The 19,887-nt window shown below is 42.0% G+C and overlaps 1 protein-coding gene across 2 annotated transcripts in view; it reads right to left on the reverse strand.

Moving 5' to 3' along the window:
- LOC143018891 (lachesin-like) overlaps positions 1-19,887 on the reverse strand; it is a 104,232-nt gene that overhangs the window by 36,625 nt on the left and 47,720 nt on the right. For both annotated transcript variants that reach the window (XM_076174458.1, XM_076174457.1), the window contains exons 2-3: positions 6,639-6,846; positions 4,781-4,942 (exon numbers count right to left, since the gene is read on the reverse strand). In XM_076174458.1, the coding sequence (XP_076030573.1) occupies positions 4,781-4,942; positions 6,639-6,846 (370 nt within the window). The remainder of the gene's footprint in view (positions 1-4,780; positions 4,943-6,638; positions 6,847-19,887) is intronic.

Raw genomic sequence — 19,887 nt, forward strand, 5'->3', positions numbered from 1 at the left:
CACACTGAGCAAAGTTGACCTTCACACTGAGCAAAGTTGACCTTCACACTGAGCAAAGTTGACCTTCACACTGAGCAAAGTTGACCTTCACACTGAGCAAAGTTGACCTTTATACTGAGCAAACCAGACCTTAGAGACGCCTCAGGTCCGTCGCAGAGCTGAAGGTGGTAAATCCCGAATCTGGGCCCAATTCAAGCGTGACGGCTCCCCGGTGTTAGTCATTGTCTTGGTGTCATTAGCACCGTTCACGGTCTCATCACCGGGGCGCGACATGCACGTGCAAGAATTAGGCGAGATAATGAACCCATCAACACACTTAACTAACTTTGACGCCCTTCGGAGGGGGCGGCCTCACAAACATGTGGACAAAGGAAGCGAGGGACCGGGGGTGATGGGGGGGGGGGTGATGGGAGAGGGGGGAGGGTCAGGAGGAAGGGTGATGGGGAGGGGGAGGGAAGGAGGGGTGATGGGGGATGGGGAGGGAAGGAGGGGTGATGGGAGAGGGGGAGGGGTAGCAAGGGGGGTTATGGGGAGGGGGAGAGGGAGGGGCAGCAAGGGGGGTTATGGGGATGGGGAGGGGGAGGGACAGGAAGAGGGTTGATGGGAGAGGGGGAGGGTCAGCAAGGGGGTGATAGAGATGGGGAGGAGGAGGAGGGGAGTAGGGGTGATGGGGGAGGGGGAGGGAAGGAGGGGTGATGGGGGATGGGGAGGGAAGGAGGGGTGACGGGAGAGGGGGAGGGGCAGCAATGGGGGTTATGGGGATGGGGAGGGGGAGGGACAGGAAGAGGGTTGATGGGAGAGGGGGAGGGTCAGCAAGGGGGTGATAGGGATGGGGAGGAGGAGGAGGAGGGGAGTAGGGGTGATGGGAGAGGGGGAGGGGCAGCAAGGGGTGATAGGAATGGGGAGGAGGAGGAGGAGGGGAGTAGGGGTGATGGGAGAGGGGGAGGGGCAGCAAGGGGTGATAGGAATGGGGAGGAGGAGGAGGAGGGGAGTAGGGGTGATGGGAGAGGGGGAGGGGCAGCAAGAGGGGGTGATAGGGATGGGGAGGAGGAGAGGCAGGATGAGGGTTGATGGGGGAGGGGGAGGGGCAGGAAGAGGGATGATTGGGGAATGGGGGGGAAGGAGGGATGATTGGGCAGGAGGAGGGTTGATAGGGGAGGAGGAGGATCAGGAGGAAGGGTGATGGGGAGGAAGAAGGAGAGGAGGAGGGGTGGTTGGGTAAGGGGAGGGAAGGAGGGGCAGGAAGAGGGTTGAGGGGGAAGGGGAGGAAGAAGGGGTGATGAGGGGAAGGGAAGGAGGGGGATGGGGGATGGGGAGGGTCAGGAAGAGGGTTGATGGGGGGAGGAGAAGGGGCAGAAGGAAGGGTGATGGGGAGGAGGAGGGAGAGGAGCAGGAAGAGGGGTGGAGGGGGAGGAGTAGGAAGAGGGGTGATGGAGGAGGGGTGATAGGGGAGGGGTAGGAAGAGGGGTGATGGATGGGTAATCGAAGAGGGGTGGAGGGGGAGGGGGAGGACAAGAAGGAGGGTGATCGGGAGGGGGAAGGGCAAGAAGGATGGTGATGAGCAGGGGAAGGGGCAGAAAGAGGGGTGATAGGGGTGTGTGGAGGGCAGGAAGTTAGGGTGATGGGGAGAGGGGGGTGTACTAAGATTGATCTGTCACGACGTATGCCACACCTCGAACGGACTGCTTGGAGCGCACGGAACACCAAGAAGTCTCTCTTCGTGAGGAATCGATGTTTGGCTTTTATACAATTCCTCGTGTTTTAGCTGATCGTAACGTTGTTTAACAAGAAGTCTACTTTTTCCCAATGGTTGATTAGAAACTGATTTGTTTTTTTTCCAACAAATGAATTGGGGAGGGTTTTATCATAAAGTATTCAAGAAGAAGAAGAAGAAGAAGAAGAAGAAGAAGAAGAAGAAGTAGAAGAAAGAAGAAGAAGAAGAAGAAGAAGGAAAAGAAGAAGAAGGAAAAGGAAAAGAAGAAAACGAAGAAGAAAAAGAAGAAGCAGAAGAAGAAGACGAAGAAGGCAAAGAAGAAGAAGAAGGAAAAGAAGAAGAAGGAAAAGGAAAAGAAGAAAAAGAAGAAGAAAATGAAGAAGAAAAAGAAGAAGAGAGAGCGAGAGAGAGAGAGAGAGAGAGAGAGAGAGAGAGAGAGAGAGAGAGAGAGAGAGAGAGAGAGAGAGAGAGAGAGAGAGAGAGAGAGAGAGAATAAAAAGAAAAAGAAATGTAATATGTGATCTTTTTTTCTTACATAAAACCCTATTGCTTCTGTCGCTATCTTGCTTAGACTTTTACAGTTGTTGTCAATAGCTTACTTGGAACTCCGATGTTTTCAATCATTCACATAGATTTTTTCCCTGTTCCTCTCAACATCTTACATTAAAAGTCACCCTTGTTGTTGTTGTTGTTGCTTACGCTTTACCTGGAATTCTGCTCTCGCCACTATCATACCTGGAATTCTGCTCTCGTCACTATCATACCTGGAATTCTGCTCTCGTCACTATCATACCTGGAATTCTGCTCTCGTCACTATCATATCTGGAAATCTGCTCTCGTCACTATCATACCTGGAACTCTGCTCTCGTCACTGTCATACCTGGAATTCTGCTCTCGTCACTATCATACCTGGAACTCTGCTCTCGTCACTATCATACCTGGAACTCTGCTCTCGTCACTGTCATACCTGGAATTCTGCTCTCGTCACTATCATACCTGGAACTCTGCTCTCGTCACTGTCATACCTGGAATTCTGCTCTCGTCACTATCATACCTGGAATTCTGCTCTCGCCACTATCATACCTGGAATTCTGCTCTCGTCACTGTCATACCTGGAATTCTGCTCTCGTCACTATCATACCTGGAATTCTGCTCTCGTCACTATCATACCTGGAATTCTGCTCTCGTCACTATCATACCTGGAACTCTGCTCTCGTCACTATCATACCTGGAATTCTGCTCTCGTCACTATCATACCTGGAATTCTGCTCTCGTCACTATCATACCTGGAATTCTGCTCTCGTCACTATCATACCTGGAATTCTGCTCTCGTCACTATCATACCTGGAATTCTGCTCTCGTCACTATCATACCTGGAATTCTGCTCTCGTCACTATCATACCTGGAACTCTGCTCTCGTCACTATCATACCTGGAACTCTGCTCTCGTCACTATCATACCTGGAATTCTGCTCTCGTCACTATCATACCTGGAACTCTGCTCTCGCCACTATCATACCTGGAACTCTGCTCTCGTCACTGTCATACCTGGAACTCTGCTCTCGTCACTATCATACCTGGAATTCTGCTCTCGTCACTATCATACCTGGAATTCTGCTCTCGTCACTATCATACCTGGAACTCTACTCTCGTCACTGTCATACCTGGAAATCTGCTCTCGTCACTATTATACCTGGAATTCTGTTGTTGGTTTCAACAACCTAACTAGAAAATTACCTTTAGGAGGCTATCACATTAGGCTATTCTTCCTCCGACACCCTACCTCCAACCTCCATTTCAGTAACTAGAATAGGACTTCACTTACAGAGATCTAAACTTCTCTAAGAACTTTCAACAGTATGTATAGGTCTACAATCTCTTTATTCATCATTCACCTTTGCTATGTATAAGGTAAGTAATTCTATTTGGCATTGCATCAATATACATGAAGTCCTGAGAACGAAAACAACACATAGTTCGAAATAACAATTACAACTGCCGAGGATAACACAAAAAAGCGCGTAAGCTTATTTCCATTGTGGTCCTCAAGACGGAAAGATAACGGAATAACAATTACAATTGCCGAGGATAACCCAAAAAATCGCGTAAGCTCATTTCCATTGTGGTCCTCAAGACGGGAAGATAATTTGATATTTAGGAGATTTGAAAATTCGAATTTTGTAACCCAAGTCGTTTGTACTCAAATGAACTCTCAACTGTCGACGCTGGCGAAGCCCGTGGAAGAAGCCCAGTGTGATAGCTCTCTTTAGCTTAGAGTCTGATAGAATCTTGCGTTTGTCAATACCCTACTTGGATTTCTGCTGTTCCTGTCAGTAACTTACCCACCCCTACTCTCGAATGATCATTTTCAATTATCTGTCTGCAATTCTACAGTTATTATTAACACCTTACCTGGAATTCTGCTGTTCCCGTCAGTAACTTACCCCCTTCTCGAATGATCATTTTCACTTATTTGTCTGCAATTCTACAGTTATTATTAACACCTTACCTGGAATTCTGCTGTTGCCGTCAGTAACTCACCCCCTTCTCGAATGATCATTTTCATTTATTTGTCTGCAATTCTATAGTTATTATTAACACCTTACCTGGAATTCTGCTATTGCTGCCAATGATCTTACCCCCACTCTCGAATTATCATTTTCACTTATTTGTCTGCAATTCTACGGTTATTATTAGCACCTTACCTGGAATTCTGCTGTTCCCGTCAGTAACTTACCCCCCACTCTCGAATGATCTTTTTCACTTATTTGTCTGCAATTCTATAGTTATTATTAACACCTCGCCTGGATTTCTGCTGTTCCCGTCAGTAACTTACCCCCCTTCTCGAATGATCATTTTCACTTATTTGTCTGCAATTCTACAGTTATTATTAACACCTTACCAGGAATTCTGCTGTTGCTGTCAGTAACTTACCCTCTTCTCGAATGATCATTTTCACTTATTTGTCCTTACCTGGAATTCTGCTGTTGCCGTCAGTAACTAAACCCCCCCCTCTCGAATGATCATTTTCACTTATCTGCAATTCTAGTTATTATTAACACCTTACCTGGAATTCTGCTGTTGCTGTCAATAATCTTCCCATCTTCTCGCTTCCATTTTATCTTCGGGTCAGGGTATCCTTCGCCCACACACTTAAGGGTCACATTGCTCTTCTCCCGCACTTGAATCTCGCTCTTACTGCTTCCTTTGTCCAGGATGTTCGGTGGCACTGAGAAGGGAGGAAGGAACGGAAAGAGGAGTCAGTCCGCTGGATGGAGGGCAGGAGTGAGATTAGAGTCGCAGCGTTTCTCAACCTGTTTACCCTCGCGTAACCTTTAAAATAAACTGCATGTCTCAAGAAACCCTTGCGCAAAAAAGAGAAAAAAAAAAAAAATCTCATTTAGTTTTCATCGTAGTTCACGTGGTGTATATTACAGTATATATGTATATATATATATATATATATATATATATATATATATATATATATATATATATATATTTGAATAACTGGTTTAAGGAAAAATTAATACTTCTTTGTCAAATTTGATAATACTAAACAAACTTCATATTGACACTTAAATTACTTCATTAGCTTATCTCACTTGTTCTCGCGGAACCCTTAGCGACCTTTTGCGGAACCTTAGGATTCCGGGGAACCCTGGTTGAGAAACGCTGGATTAGACGGTGCAATTACTCTTTGGTGTGTCGTCCACCTTATCGGATTGCACAACCATTTTGTTTTGGAGAAGTGTAGGCTTGTCTAAAGATGGCGGGTTATCATGCAATTCTCGCTAGCATGCTATTTGCTTTTGCTGTTTCGTTTGAGTAGAAACGACTTCGGTGACGATCTTTTGTTTTTCCAAATTTCCAAATGTCAAATTACTCTTGCGTCATAGAGTGAGAAGCTGAATGACGAACTAAGAGAAGTTAAACCTAAAATACGAATGTTAGACACATTGTCTAGATCTTCTTACTGAAGTCTAGAACATTGTAATCGAAGTCGTTTCTACCCAAACGAAGAAGCAAATGCAAGTAGCATACTAGCCTAGTATTCCGCCATCTTTGGTAAAGATGGCTTCAAACCTTTGGCCACCGTGAAGCCGATTAAATCTCTTAAGACAAAATAAAGTTAAATATTTGTCCAGGGGGCTGTTCATAGAACATCAGATAAAAAGAGGGACAGACATCTAGGTAGACAGGTAGAGGTAGACAGATTGACGAGGACATAAAACGAGAAACATAAGATAACATGAACATACTGGATCCTAAAAAGGGATGACAAAACGAAAAGACAAAAAGATGACAACATAATGACAAAACGAAAAGACAAAAAGATGACAACATAATGACAAAACGAAAAGACAAAAAGATGACAACATAATGACAAAACGAAAAGACAAAAAGATGACAACATAATGACAAAACGAAAAGACAAAAAGATGACAACATAATGACAAAACGAAAAGACAAAAAGATGACAACATAATGACAAAACGAAAAGAGAAAAAGATGACAACATAATGACAAAACGAAAAGACAAAAAGATGACAACATAATGACAAAACGAAAAGACAAAAAGATGACAACATAACGACAAAATGAAAAGACAAAACGATGACAACATAACGACAAAAAGAAAAGAGAAAAAAATGACAACATAACGACAAAACGAAAAGACAAAAAGATGACAACATAATGACAAAACGAAAAGACAAAAAGATGACAACATAATGACAAAACGAAAAGACAAAAAGATGACAACATAATGACAAAACGAAAAGACAAAAAATGACAACATAACGACAAAACGAAAAGACAAAAAGATGACAACATAAAGACACAAGAACATGAATAAACAACGACTTGGGGAGTAAATCAAAACAAGAAAAGGGCCGAGACGAAGAGAACGCGTTGACACTTACCCACGACATTAACAAATCCCAGCTGCGAAATGGCAGGTTCGGTGTTGACCTGACACATGTAGTATCCACGGTCATCCTCCGTGATGGAGGAAATGTGGAGGGTCCAGGTCTTGTGGTTGTCGTGAGTGACGGAGTAGCGCGAAATGCGGGTGATCATCCGGGTGTGGACCGCCACGATCATCTGACGTCGTAGATGAATCCAGCCCACCTGGAAGACACAAAAGGAATTGGGGAGTTAGTGTCGCCTTCTTGAAGTCCTGGAATCCAGTTTCCTTGGGAAAGAGTCTGGTGGGACAAGTATTGGTTTTGGTCGATTTTTTTTTTTTTTTTTACTCAAAACTGGAAAATAATTGACATGAAAGTTTCAGTAATGGTAGGGAATGATCATTATATAAGCCTATCTAATTTTAGTCGTAACTGGATCAAATTGAACGTAAGGGAAGCATATTTTCAACTTTTCCCGCTAGAGAACAAAAAGGTTTGTCAACAGAATATTGTTTAATACCTCAGTAGAGGGAGTCGCATACAGGATTTCGCTTGACATAAGGATCGTAAGTCCACGAGAGACTTTGACAGGTCAAATACAAGGTCACATATTTTTAGAAAGCCTTGACTCAAAAACGGCTGTAGATAGATGTTTGCTACTATGAACTCCCACCTCTCTCTCTGTCTATATCTATCTCTATCTATATATCTCTCTCAATCACGCGCGCACACACAGACACACAGACACACACACATACAAACACGCACACAGACACATACACACACACACATCACACACACACATACACACACACACACACACACACACACACACACACACACACACACACACACAAACACAGAAACACACACATACATACACACACATAAATACACACACACACAAACACACACACGCAAACACACACACATACACACACACACACACACACACACACACACACACACACACACACACACACACATAAGCACACACCACCCATTCATTGGTATAGAAAAGTATCAACAAACACAAAACATTGAATAAGACCTCACAAAGGCAAGATTTCTATATATGATATTTTCTCTTTTATTTTTAACCTTGTTTAGCTATTAATTATGAACCAAAGCAAAGTTGGACCATGACTTTCATAACTGGCTGTATTTGTTGAAAAGAATGCATTCATTTCAAAGTTTTTTTTTTGTATTCGCATGTGTTTTTAGATATGTTTACATAAACCTAAAAGTTAAATCTCGATCAACTTGAGATAGATTGTTTTCAATGAGTTACACAGAAGTTAATGATAACACGGACACATATGTATATGTATCATATTTTTGTTTGATAATTCATAAACATTTTAAACAAGGTAAATTGAAGGCATTGATTTCTTCTTTTTTGTGCAAACATCCAATACTTGTTCTTGTAATACTCCTGAACCTCAACATCTGTATGCATCTGTGAACAACATAATCGAACAAATGTTGTTATCATTTCGTGTATCAACAGCTGTCACAGTTGCCAATTGGTGATGTAGGTCACCAGTTCTGGGTTGTTTAAGTCTGTTGATGGACAGGGAGGTCCTGTCACGTCACACTCATTCAAGCTGTGTTCATGATGGACAAAGGTCTGAGATGGAGAAAGAGAGAGAGAGAGAGAGAGAGAGAGAGAGAGAGAGAGAGAGAGAGAGAGAGAGAGAGAGAGAGAGAGAGAGGGGGGGGGATAGAGGAAAGAGAAAGAGAGGAGAGAGGAGAGAGAGAGAGAAAGAGAGAGAGAGGAGAGACAGAGAGAGAGAGAGAGAGAGAGAGAGAGAGAGAGAGAGAGAGAGAGAGAGAGAGAGAGAGAGAGAGAGAGAGAGAGAGAGAGAGAGAGAGAGAGAGAGAGAGAGAGAGAGAGAGAGAGAGTGGGGGATAGAGAGAGAGAGAGAGGGGATAGAGGAGAGATAGAGGAGAGAGAGAAGGAAGAGAGAGGAGAGAGATAGGAGAGAGAGAGAGAGAGAGAGAGAGAGAGAGAGAGAGAGAGAGAGAGAGAGAGAGAGAGAGAGAGAGAGAGAGAGAGAGAGAGAGAGAGGAAAGAGAGAGAGGAAAGAGAGAGAGAGAGAGAGAGAGAGAGAGAGAGAGAGAGAGAGAGAGAGAGAGAGAGAGAGAGAGTTCATAGTTGTTAACATCTATCTACAAATAATGGTAACAGATGAAAAAAAAACATTTTAGCCACAATTAGAGACGGTGTAACAACTTCTTGGTTCTGTAATTTCAGATTAAATCAAGGGTGTTGATGGGCTTTTAAGACAGCGGGGAGATGATCCTATCTAACGTCTATTCATTTTGACCCATCACATCCAAATACCTGTTGTTGGTAATTCACTCAGCTTTAATGTCAAGACATCTCCTCTTACTGAAAATATTATATCAGTGACCTTACACGCATACACACATCCAACTCCCCGACCACGAGAGTTAGAGTAACGACTCGCAGCGCAACGAAATTGAAATTATTTCAACCTTGGGCGGGATTCGAACCCGGACCGCCGTAGTGGCTGCCGGGAACTCTACCACCTGCGCCATCGAGTCGTGTGTATGTGTGTGTGTGTGTGTGTGTGTGTGTGTGTGTGTGTGTGTGTGTGTGTGTGTGTGTGTGTGTGTGTGTGTGTGTGCGTATGTGTATATGTGTGTGTGTGTGTGTGTGTGTGTGTTAATGGGCATCAGATGGACAAAGGTAATAGTGAATTGACTCGTGATTCAGTCATTTTCTAATTGAATAGATGATTTCATTTAGGATGATCTTAGGATTACAATGAATTCTAGTATGCGACACTTGGAATCTAAGTAAAAATCTCTCGTATACATTCTCTCTCTCTCTCTCTCTCTCGCACCCCTTCTCTCTCTATTTCTCTCCCTCCCTCCCTCCCTCTTTCCATCCCTCCCTTCCTCCTACTCTCTCTATTCTCTATCTCTCCATTTTCTGTCTATTTCTCTCTTTCTCTTTCTCCTTCTGTCCATTTCTCTCTCTCTCTCTCTCTCTCTCGTCCTCCCCCTGTCTATGTCTCTCTCTGTCTTTCTATGGTATCTCCTTTCTCTCCGTCTTCCTCTTCATCTGCTCTTTCTTTATGTTTACCAATTTCTCTCTTTCTCTCCTCTTCTTCTTTCTCTCATTTCCCTCTCTCTTTTTCTAATTTCCCTCTTTGTCTCCCACTTATTCTCTAGTTTCCTTCTCTCTATCCCCTCCCCACCCCTCTCTCTATTTATCTCTCTCTCTCCCTCTCCTTTGCCCTCCCCCCCTCTCTCTCTATCTTTGATAACGTGTAAATACAAACCTCTTCTCACTAATTGCTTTCCAACAGGTTCTGACCTTCATTCACGTTTCTGTTGTGAAGGCACAAAATCCCATTTAGGTCGAGATATAGGTCCATTGTTTCTCTCCATATTCCCCATAAAAATATCTGGTTCAGAGGTGCGTCTACACAGGTAAAATGCAGTTTTATTTACAGTTCGTTTATACAGATACATCAGTATACAAAATAATGAACACACACATGCGCGCATACACACACATACACACACACACACACACACACACATACACACACACACACACACACACACACACACACACACACACACACACACACACACACACACACACACACACACACAACTCATGGTAAAGTTCTTGGCTGCCACTACGGAGGTCCGGGTTCGAATCCCGCTCAGGGCTGAAATAATTTCAGTATCGCTGCACTGCGGGTCGTTACTCAAACTCTCGTGGACGGGGAGTTGGGTGTGTGTTTGTGCGTGTAAGGTCACATCATTACCCATAGATCGGTCATATATGAGCTCTGAATTCTCTTCCGGGAGGGAGATAGCTGTCGGTCACAAGTCCAACACGTGATCCAAGACCATGGCGAATCACACACAGGATGTGAATGTCGACGTCTGCAAAGTCGACGGCGATTCGATTGTTTATTTGCCTTCGAAGGAAGCTTTGTGCAAACTCGATTCACGAGATAGGAGCCGTTTGCTTTCGAGGTTATTTTCGTTGCATGAATTGATGATAACAAGGTGGGCGAGGAGAAATAGGAGGGAAAAGGAGAAGGTCATTCTTGGAAAAAAGAAAAAAAAAAGGAGAGGGTCATTCTTGGCAAAAAAAAAAAAAAAAAAAAACGGTGCCGTCTGGTAACATCTCCATCGGAGTGCACAAATGTCTTCATAGATGTCTCACCTGAAGTCTTGAAATTTTTTCCATTATAGTCAAGGAAGAAGGTGAAGATTATGAAAATCAGTGACTTTATCACCCAAGATTTGAGGAGTTATCGAAGAAAGTGGGACATCTTCATTAAAAATCCAAGTACAGAGGAAAGCACTCTTGCTTCTTGAAACCAAGTTCCATCTTTTGGAGATTAAATCTGAACCATCCACGAATTTTGCTCAAAAACAAGAAATTGTTCAGCTTAAGAGAACTAGAAAAAAAGAAAACCACGCCCGGATCAAGACGAACGAAGATCGTAGAATTGATGTAAGTTTGAAAAGGTTAGTTTTCTAACCACATGAATACTATGGTTAACTTCTGAGGTCAACCAAGGTCACAAGGAAAGTGAATTATTAGAGAGTAAATCTAGGTTTACAGAGGAATAACTGGGTTAGCAACAGAGTGATTAATGAATGGAATAGAGAATAGACTTAGCAACCACGTAGTGAGGTCTGAAACAATTGGTTGTTTAAACAGAAGATTATGGATAGGAATGACAGGTGGTAAGTGACATGGAACTGCCTAGTGCAAGCCTTATGGTCTCTTGTAGTCCCCTTCATTCTTATGTTCTTGCGCTCTTATGAGGAGGGTATGAGGAAGGACAAAAGAAATATATATTGATGCAGTGGAAAAAAATCTATTCTTGTTAGATGGAAAGATGTTTACATTATTTCCCGTAAGGAACATTGGGAACTAGAGTTGAGGAATCCTTGACAGAGCCCCACAAGTCTATGGCATGGCGCAAAATACAAGATATGCCAACGTGTTTCCAGACGACGCAAAGACCACGAGAGGAGTGAGAGTCGAGTGGAGTTTAGGTTGTAATTTTTTTTTTATCGTGATGAGTGATAAGTACCTTTATTAATCTATTTTCGTTATTTCCATATTTTTTAAATTTCAGTTATATCTGTAAGCAGAAGTCTATTTATACAAAATTCTTTTCAATATAAATTTTAATGCTAATGACGCAAATCATAGGTCATTATCGTTAAACACTATTTGATAAAGTCGGGAAAGGGAGGGGGGAGGGGAGGGGGAGGGTGACTGGGGGGAGGGGGAGGGAGAGGGGGAAGGGGACTGGGGGGAGGGGGGAGGGGGGAGGGGAGTGGGAGGGTGACTGGGGGGAGGGAGAGGGAGAAGGGGACTGGGGGGAGGGGGGAGGGGGGAGGGGAGGGTGACTGGGGGGGAGGGAGAGGGGGAAGGGTGACTGGGGGGAGGGAGGGGAGTGGGAGGGTGACTGGGGGGGAGGGAGAGGGAGAGGGAGAAGGGGACTGGGGGGAGGGGGGAGGGGGGAGGGGAGTGGGAAGGTGACTGGGGGGGAGGGAGAGGGAGAGGGGGAAGGGGACCGGGGGGAGGGGAGTGGGAGGGTGACTGGGGGGGAGGGAGAGGGAGAGTGAGAAGGGGACTGGGGGGAGGGGGGAGGGGGGAGGGGAGGGGGAAGGTGACAGGGGGGGAGGGGGAGGGGGAGGGAAAGGGGGGGGAGGGGGGGAGGGGAGTGTCGGAATCGACCTGAGTAATGTGCCCTAGGGAGAGTGAATACGCTATAGACAGACGCAAACGTTCCTTGTTCTTGGAGCCCGAGATCCATCCCATCTTGAAGACAATGAAGCAAGACAGCCTGGGAACATTTCAGCGCATTTCAGAAACGGAAGTAAGAAACGGGGTTCAAATCCTTTCAGCATCGCGGCACGTGATTCTGAAAACATCAGATGAGCTTATCATATACATTAGAGAAAATCCTTCGGTCTAAATAAAGTCTCAATCGGCTGAGACTCTTCCCAAGCTGAGAACCACTTTTCAGCCACATAAAGAAAGCGTTTAGAGCTTTATAAAGCAAAGGTTATACAATGTGACGCGTTATTGAAAGGATTAAGCTTCATTCTGGCTTTTTCGTGCGTACACCGACACCCCGAGAAGAGAACAATAATGCCGGAAGGACGTAAAGAAATTTCATGAAGAACTGTCTGCTTTTTTTTTTCCCGCCAAAAATCGATGTCTCCTCCTCCTCCTCCTCCTCCTCCTCCTCCTAGGCAGCTGATGTGACCTCACTAATCTCTTCAGCATGGTGGCACATAGTTTCAACCAGGCAATGTTTGACAGAAGGGGATGAATTTTTCATCGTTGTTTTCTTTTTGTATATTTTTCTGAATAACGATAGTTTTCTTTATTGAGAAGAAGAGCTGGTTATCACACTGGGCTTCCACGGGCTTCACCAGCGTCGACAGTTGAGAGTTCGTTTGAGTATAAACGACTTCGGTTACGATATTTGAATTTTCAAATCTCCAAATATCAAATTATCTTTCCGCCATTTATAACAAAACTGAATGATGAACTAAGAGATTGTAAACCTAGACGAATGTTAGACATACTGTTGAAATGTTCTTAGAGAAGTCTAGATTTGTGTAAGCGAAGCCATATTCTAGTTATTCAAATGGAGGTTGAAGGTAGGATGACGGAGGAAAAATAGCCCAGTGTGATACCACATTTAAAGGGTTAACTTTCAGCTTGTGGAAGCTCTTTGGCTATTTTGTTACAACTCACGAAAGACGATTTTATTCAACAAAGGATTGACGAAGAAGAAATTGAAGAGCAGACACCAGAAGGTACGCGGCTTTGCCCTTTGTATTTGAATTGCTGGAGTAGGTAACACTACGGGGAGAAGCGCGGGACTCGAACCCGAGGCTAGGAGAGCGCGAGATCCGTCAGGTATTACTACGAGGGAGAAGTGCGGGACTCGAACCCTCGGATAGAAGAGTGCGAGATCCGTCAGGTACAACTACGGGGAGAAGTGCAGGACTCGAACTCACGGATAGGAGGGTGCGAGATCCGTCAAGTAACACTACGGCGAGGAGTGCGGGACTCGAACCCGCGGCTAGGAGACTGCGATGATGTCACCAGCGTTCGGGAGTGTCTCAAACGTTAAAGGGAAACTTTGCATAGAATGTAATATGCGAAGACGAAAGCACTTTGTACCGAGTTTAATGATGATTAACAGATGTGATGACACTTTTATGATCATAACTGTAACGGAAAGACTTACGAAACGGAAAAAAAAGAATAAAATTTTTTCTGTTTTCAAACAAATGATGCTTTTTGCAGATTTTTTTCCCCTGAAATCAAACATTTTCATTTTGTTGAAAGGCACATTCGAAACTAAATGGTGCATGGATCAAGCAAGCTTTTATGATCATATATGAGTAAAGAAGAAAATAACCAGAACAAAAATCAAAATCAAAATCAAAATGCTTTCAAACCGACGACACTCTTCACACGTTTTTTTCTTTTCTTTTAACTAAATGTGATGTGAATCAAGGGAGATTTTTTAACCAAAATTGTCCTTTCCCCTCAGCCGAATAAAATCGCCCAACACTAGCCAGAACAAAATCTATAGAGATAAACACCAGGCTGAAGGGCGTATTGTACCATTCGAGCAATGTAACAATTCTCGGACAGAAAGCAACACCATCGCCTTCGATCTTAATCCTACAGAAATTCCTTCAGGTTGCAACAACCATTTCTGATTTGATTCAAGGTCGCATACTCCCCCTATCAGGAGGCTAAGACGATGCCCCTTACAGAAGACTTTGTATCGTGGAATATAATGAACAGTGCCCTTGGTCCAACTCGCTGGTGGTAGAGTTCGAACTGCCGTCATTTCGACCTCCGCCGCAAGTAGCGACGCTCTAGCCCGCTCGGCCAGCGATGAAGTAAAATTGGGTCAAGGCGGTTAGCCTGACCCGACACAGTGTTCCTTCGTTGGTAAGACCCATATTCACTCGACAGGAAGGAAAAACAGTGAGTTGGTTATATACACAAACACACATAAAAGCATCATTAATACCTCGCCGCCGACGCTTAAAGAGAAATAATGGAAACGTATGAAGGCTACGAAGTAGAAAAACAACAGAAAAGGGGAAGAACGATGAAAAAAAAAAGTGTTGCCACGGTTTCCAAATTTTTTCGTTCATGTAAGGCTACGATTGCAGCTCCGGAACGAAACGTGATGGAAAGTGGGACAAGACATCATCGCTTCAGCTCTGAAAAATATATACGCTGGAATTGAATTACATCACTATAATAAATAGTCCAGCAATGCTGTATTATTTTCGGGGTAGGGGAACAGGGAAATGTGGCTTTATTTTCATTCTCTCTTCCTTCTCTCTGCTGGTTTAAAAATAGACTGGTCAACAAATGAAATAGACTTAGTAACCATTTATTGGGCGCTAAAACTATAGATTGTTTTAAGAAAAAGTTTGACAACTTTATGGATGGGGATGACAGGTGGTCATGGAACTGCCTAGTATAGGCCTTATGGTCTCAGTTTTGTGTTCTTATGTTAACAGAGAAACAGAAGTTTACTCAGCCAATTTCTCTTGCCGAGTTCGACCAAGTCTGTAAGTATTTTAGTTATTTACCTTCTTGGGCCGCCGAAATACAAGAAAAAAAAAATAATAATTACACTACTACACCTACTTGACAGAGGTAAAAAAAAAAAGAAAAAAAAAGAATATATATATATATATATATACACACATATATATATATATATATATGCGCGGAATAAAAAATATTTAGAAAAGACTGATTTGGAAAGTAATAGCTCCCGTAAAATTATCATAACCTTCGTGTTGTAATACTTAATTACATCACTGTTGTTCCCCAAAGGCCCTGTTCACACTAGCGGTTTCAACCGCCACCGCTTGAGCCACGGCGGTTCAATTACAATGTAAGTCAATGGAGGCATTCACACACAACCGCGCAGTTTTTCCTTGACTATGCGGTACCACCGCGGTTTCCGCGCGGTTCAAACCGCTAGTGTGAACAGGGCCTAAGTGACGTCAAGGTGTCTATGTAGTCACAGGTTTCCTTCCATCCGATTAAAACCGTCTAGTAAATTCAGATAAAATACACACAAACGATTATCGATGTGTGTAGATTAATCTAAACGATACCGTAGCGAATTTATCAGTTGTTGTGGCAAATGCCAGATAATTTAAATTACTGTAATTACCTGGTAATTAATTAATTAATTAATTAGCCAACAAATGAATACATAGAAATTATATTGATGCCCGAATGGTATAACAATGTCACGGCAAATGTGTTGAAATGACGAATTTAAATGTATAACAAATCACGCTGGAATTGTGACGACTGACCAGATGATTATGATTGTGATTCGTACGCATACCCGAGTTCGAATCTTGACAATCCAAACACATGGGGCAAAGGTGATAATCTGTTTAGTATGGAAATCGCTCTTTAACTAAATAAAGTTAAATGAAGTTAACAGCAAAGAAGCTTACGGAATTTCATATTTCAAGTGTTTAATCGAGAAAATTTATGGTGGTATTTTTTAAAGAAAATTATTTCCTTATAATCTTATAAATCCTTGGAAAGGAAAGATTTATATGAGGATTTTTTTTAAGAATACCGCTGTAAGATTCTTACGGTGGTATTCTTAAAAAAAAATTCTTTCCTTATATAAATCTTGCATAAATCCTTGGAAGGGAAATATTTATATAAGGAAATATTTTTTACGAATACCATCGTAGGATTCTTACGGTGGTATTCTTAAAAAAATATATATTTCCTTATATAAAACTTATATAAATCCTTGGAAGGGAAATTTTTATATATGGAAAGATTTCTTAAGAATACCACCGTAGTATTCTTACGGTGGTATTATTAAGAAAATCTCTCCTTATATACAGTAAATATTATATAAATCTTTGGAAGGGAAAGATTTATAAAGGGAAATATTTCCTTAAGAATACCACAGTAAGATTCTTATAGTGGTATCCTTTAAAAAAATCTTTCCTTATATAAATCTTTCCCTTCTAAGGATTTATATAAGAATATTTATATAAAGAAAGATTTTTTTTAAGACTGCCACCGTAAGATTCTTACCGTGGTATTCTTAAAAGGAAATCTTTCCTTATATATATCTTTCCCTTCAAAGGATTTATATAAGATTTATATAAGGAAAGATTTTTTTTTTTAAGAATACCACCGTTAGTTGTACCGGAGTCAGTTCTCGTGTGGCATTAGAGAAAAAAAAAAAAAAAAAAAACTGTGATTAAGCCACAGGCTTAGAGATGTTACGATAAACAGTCTAGTTACGGATACTGTTTACACAGTGACACGTCACTAGTGACATTGTCAATCGATGCGCGTCACTGATATGGTGCCCATGCGACTAATATTAAGGTGAATATCCGTTATCTTCCCATGTCGACATCACAGGTGACGTCATACATATACCATACATACATACATATACCAAAGGCTTTTTCCACCTTACAAGGTCTGTTTAATTCTCATTTATTATTAGTTATACGTCAATTTATTATTATTTACTATTTACCTGTTTATTTATTATTTAACTATACGTATGCATTTATTTATGTATTTTATTTGATATTTACATTATTATAGTTTTTATTTATTCATTATCATTATTGATTTTTTTTTCGCATCCGACCTAGATATGGACCAAAAGGTCTCCTGTCGGCATGCTCCGCCTTTGTAATCCTTTGTAAATCCACTCCCACCCATTCCATCCCTATCACACTCCACTCCCATTCACCACCCCTCCCTCTTATCTTGGCTCCTCCTGGATGACGGGTCATCCCTGCATCTCGCCCACTGCCCTGGGTCAGAAGCAGTGTCACAATGAAATAATGACGTCACGAAAAGATTCTGAGTGACGTCACACACTAGTGACGTATACATATGGTGACGTCATCATTATTCCATCCTGTAATGTCAACTGTGATGTCAAACGCCTATGGCAACATAAGATGATAATGACGTCATTCATATTGTTTAGAGTGTGACGTCATTCCGTAATGTCTCAAAGCAAATTAGGATTAATAAAGTAATGAAAGTTCGACCACCCTATTGACGGTAAATAGGATAGAATAAACAGATAATTAGATGAATAAATGAATTAATATATACATTTACATTTATACAAGTTAAGTGATGGAAGCTTTGATACCATATGGGATCAAATAAACAAATAATTAGACGAATAAATGAATTAATATGCAAACATGTAAGTGATGGGAGTTCCGACACCATACAATAGTGTCCACCATTTTTGTCACCATAGCGGCACCATGCAATTAGCACGGGAGTGTGTTGCCATGTTATCATTTATATCTACACTGCCGACACAGCAGAGTCCGTGGTCCAAATGCGAAAAATACAATTGCAAAAAGTGACATGCCTTGTCGCCCATGACGCTTTATCGCTCCAATCAAATGGCATTAACTTGTTCATACTGCTGCTGCTACGCGCTTCACCTACGCCAGCGTAGATCCCAACGCCAGCGTCGATCCCAACAACGCCAACGCCGTTCCCAACTCGCCAACGCCGAATGCTCCCTCCGCAACGCGATTCCATTATCCAACGCCCCCCGACCCCCCGAAGACCGTCGACGTTTCTCGTCACAGCTAAATCCCCAACGCACCCAACACCAACGCATTCATCAAAAACTCCCATGCCAACGCCTTGATTTGTGTGTGTGTGTGTGTGTGTGTGTGTGTGTGTGTGTGTGTGTGTGTGTGTGTGTGTGTGTGTGTGTGTGTGCTTGTGTATGTGCGTGTGCTTGCGTGCACACACACACACACAGAATTGACAGAATTAACGAAAAGTCTTGCGGATGACATGAAACGAGTAAGGAAAGAGCCTTCAAATGATAAGCGAGAAAAAGATCGGGACAAGAATAGGTACAAGTGAATGAAGAAAATAAACTTGATCTAAATTAGATCATAGAAATTGAGGAACGAAAAAGTGACAATGGAAAGTCAGAAGGGGAAAAGATAAAAAGAGAATCAATATGGTAATGATAGCATAGCAAAGTCAAACGAGAGGAATATCCATAAAGTTATAGAAGAACAGAAAGGGTTCAAGGCTATTAAAACAAGTCAAAATAAAAGATCATGGAACGGCAAAGAAAGAAGAAAAATAGACTAACATATAAAAACAACAACAACAAAACAAGCGTTAATGAAATACAAAGATATACTATTGGACAACACATCATTTGATAAGATTGAAAAAAAATTTAAGTATGTGATGGGGAATACCAATAAATATTATATTTACTCGTACATTACAATCCAGGGTGAGACCATAGAAAAGGTATATAGATAAGTTAGAAGAAAAAAAATGAATATAGAAAGATACAACATAGGAAGAAAAGACAAAGTAGTTAATGTAGAAGAAAAATACGAGTAGATAAAACAGAAGATGGGTTTTTATGAAGACTGGTAGAGAAGGAACACAATGTCAAAGAGAGGTAGAAAAAAGTGAAATGTTTGAAATTTGTGTATATTAATCTAGATGTCTTTAATATAATTGACAAGGAATGGCTAAAACTCTTCTCTGTAGGTAGTGTCCAGATCTTTTTGGAACCCACAATTCTCCTTGATTTTCACTCTTCTTATGTTTTTTGCATCATTTACAAGTGTATTGGCATACCTTGTCGTACCATTCATCATGCCATTAACATAGCTAAGAAACATTACATGTGCCAGCACTGAACCTTGTGGAACTTCGCTAGTCACTGTTCTCCATGTACCTTCCCTTTAAAAAAAAAAAAAAAATCATCCATTCATGTAGCATACCTTCCAGTCCTTCAATAATCTTCAATTTGCGCATATAATGACTCTGAGGTACTTAATCAAAAGCCTTCTCTAGATCAAGATATACATAATCCACCCAGCCCTCCTTTTGCAGCACATCGATCACTCTCGAGTAAAGGCGGTTCGACACCCGTGACCTTTCAGATCTGAAGCCAAACTGACTGTCAGAACGTTCATCGCTTCAAGATATTTGACCCATTGATATTTCACAGTCCCTTTGCATAGTTTTGATATTGTGTTGTAGTTAAGTATCACCTTACTTCCACCTTTATGAATTGTACCATAATTATCCATTTCATGCTACATTACTTTATATTCTTTAAGTATTCACTTTGAATCCTGTCAGGTCCTGAGGGTTTCCAAT

This window comes from Oratosquilla oratoria, chromosome 36 (genome assembly GCF_046742065.1).
Source record: "Oratosquilla oratoria isolate Oo_2021 chromosome 36, ASM4674206v1, whole genome shotgun sequence".
Lineage (NCBI taxonomy): Eukaryota > Metazoa > Arthropoda > Malacostraca > Stomatopoda > Squillidae > Oratosquilla > Oratosquilla oratoria.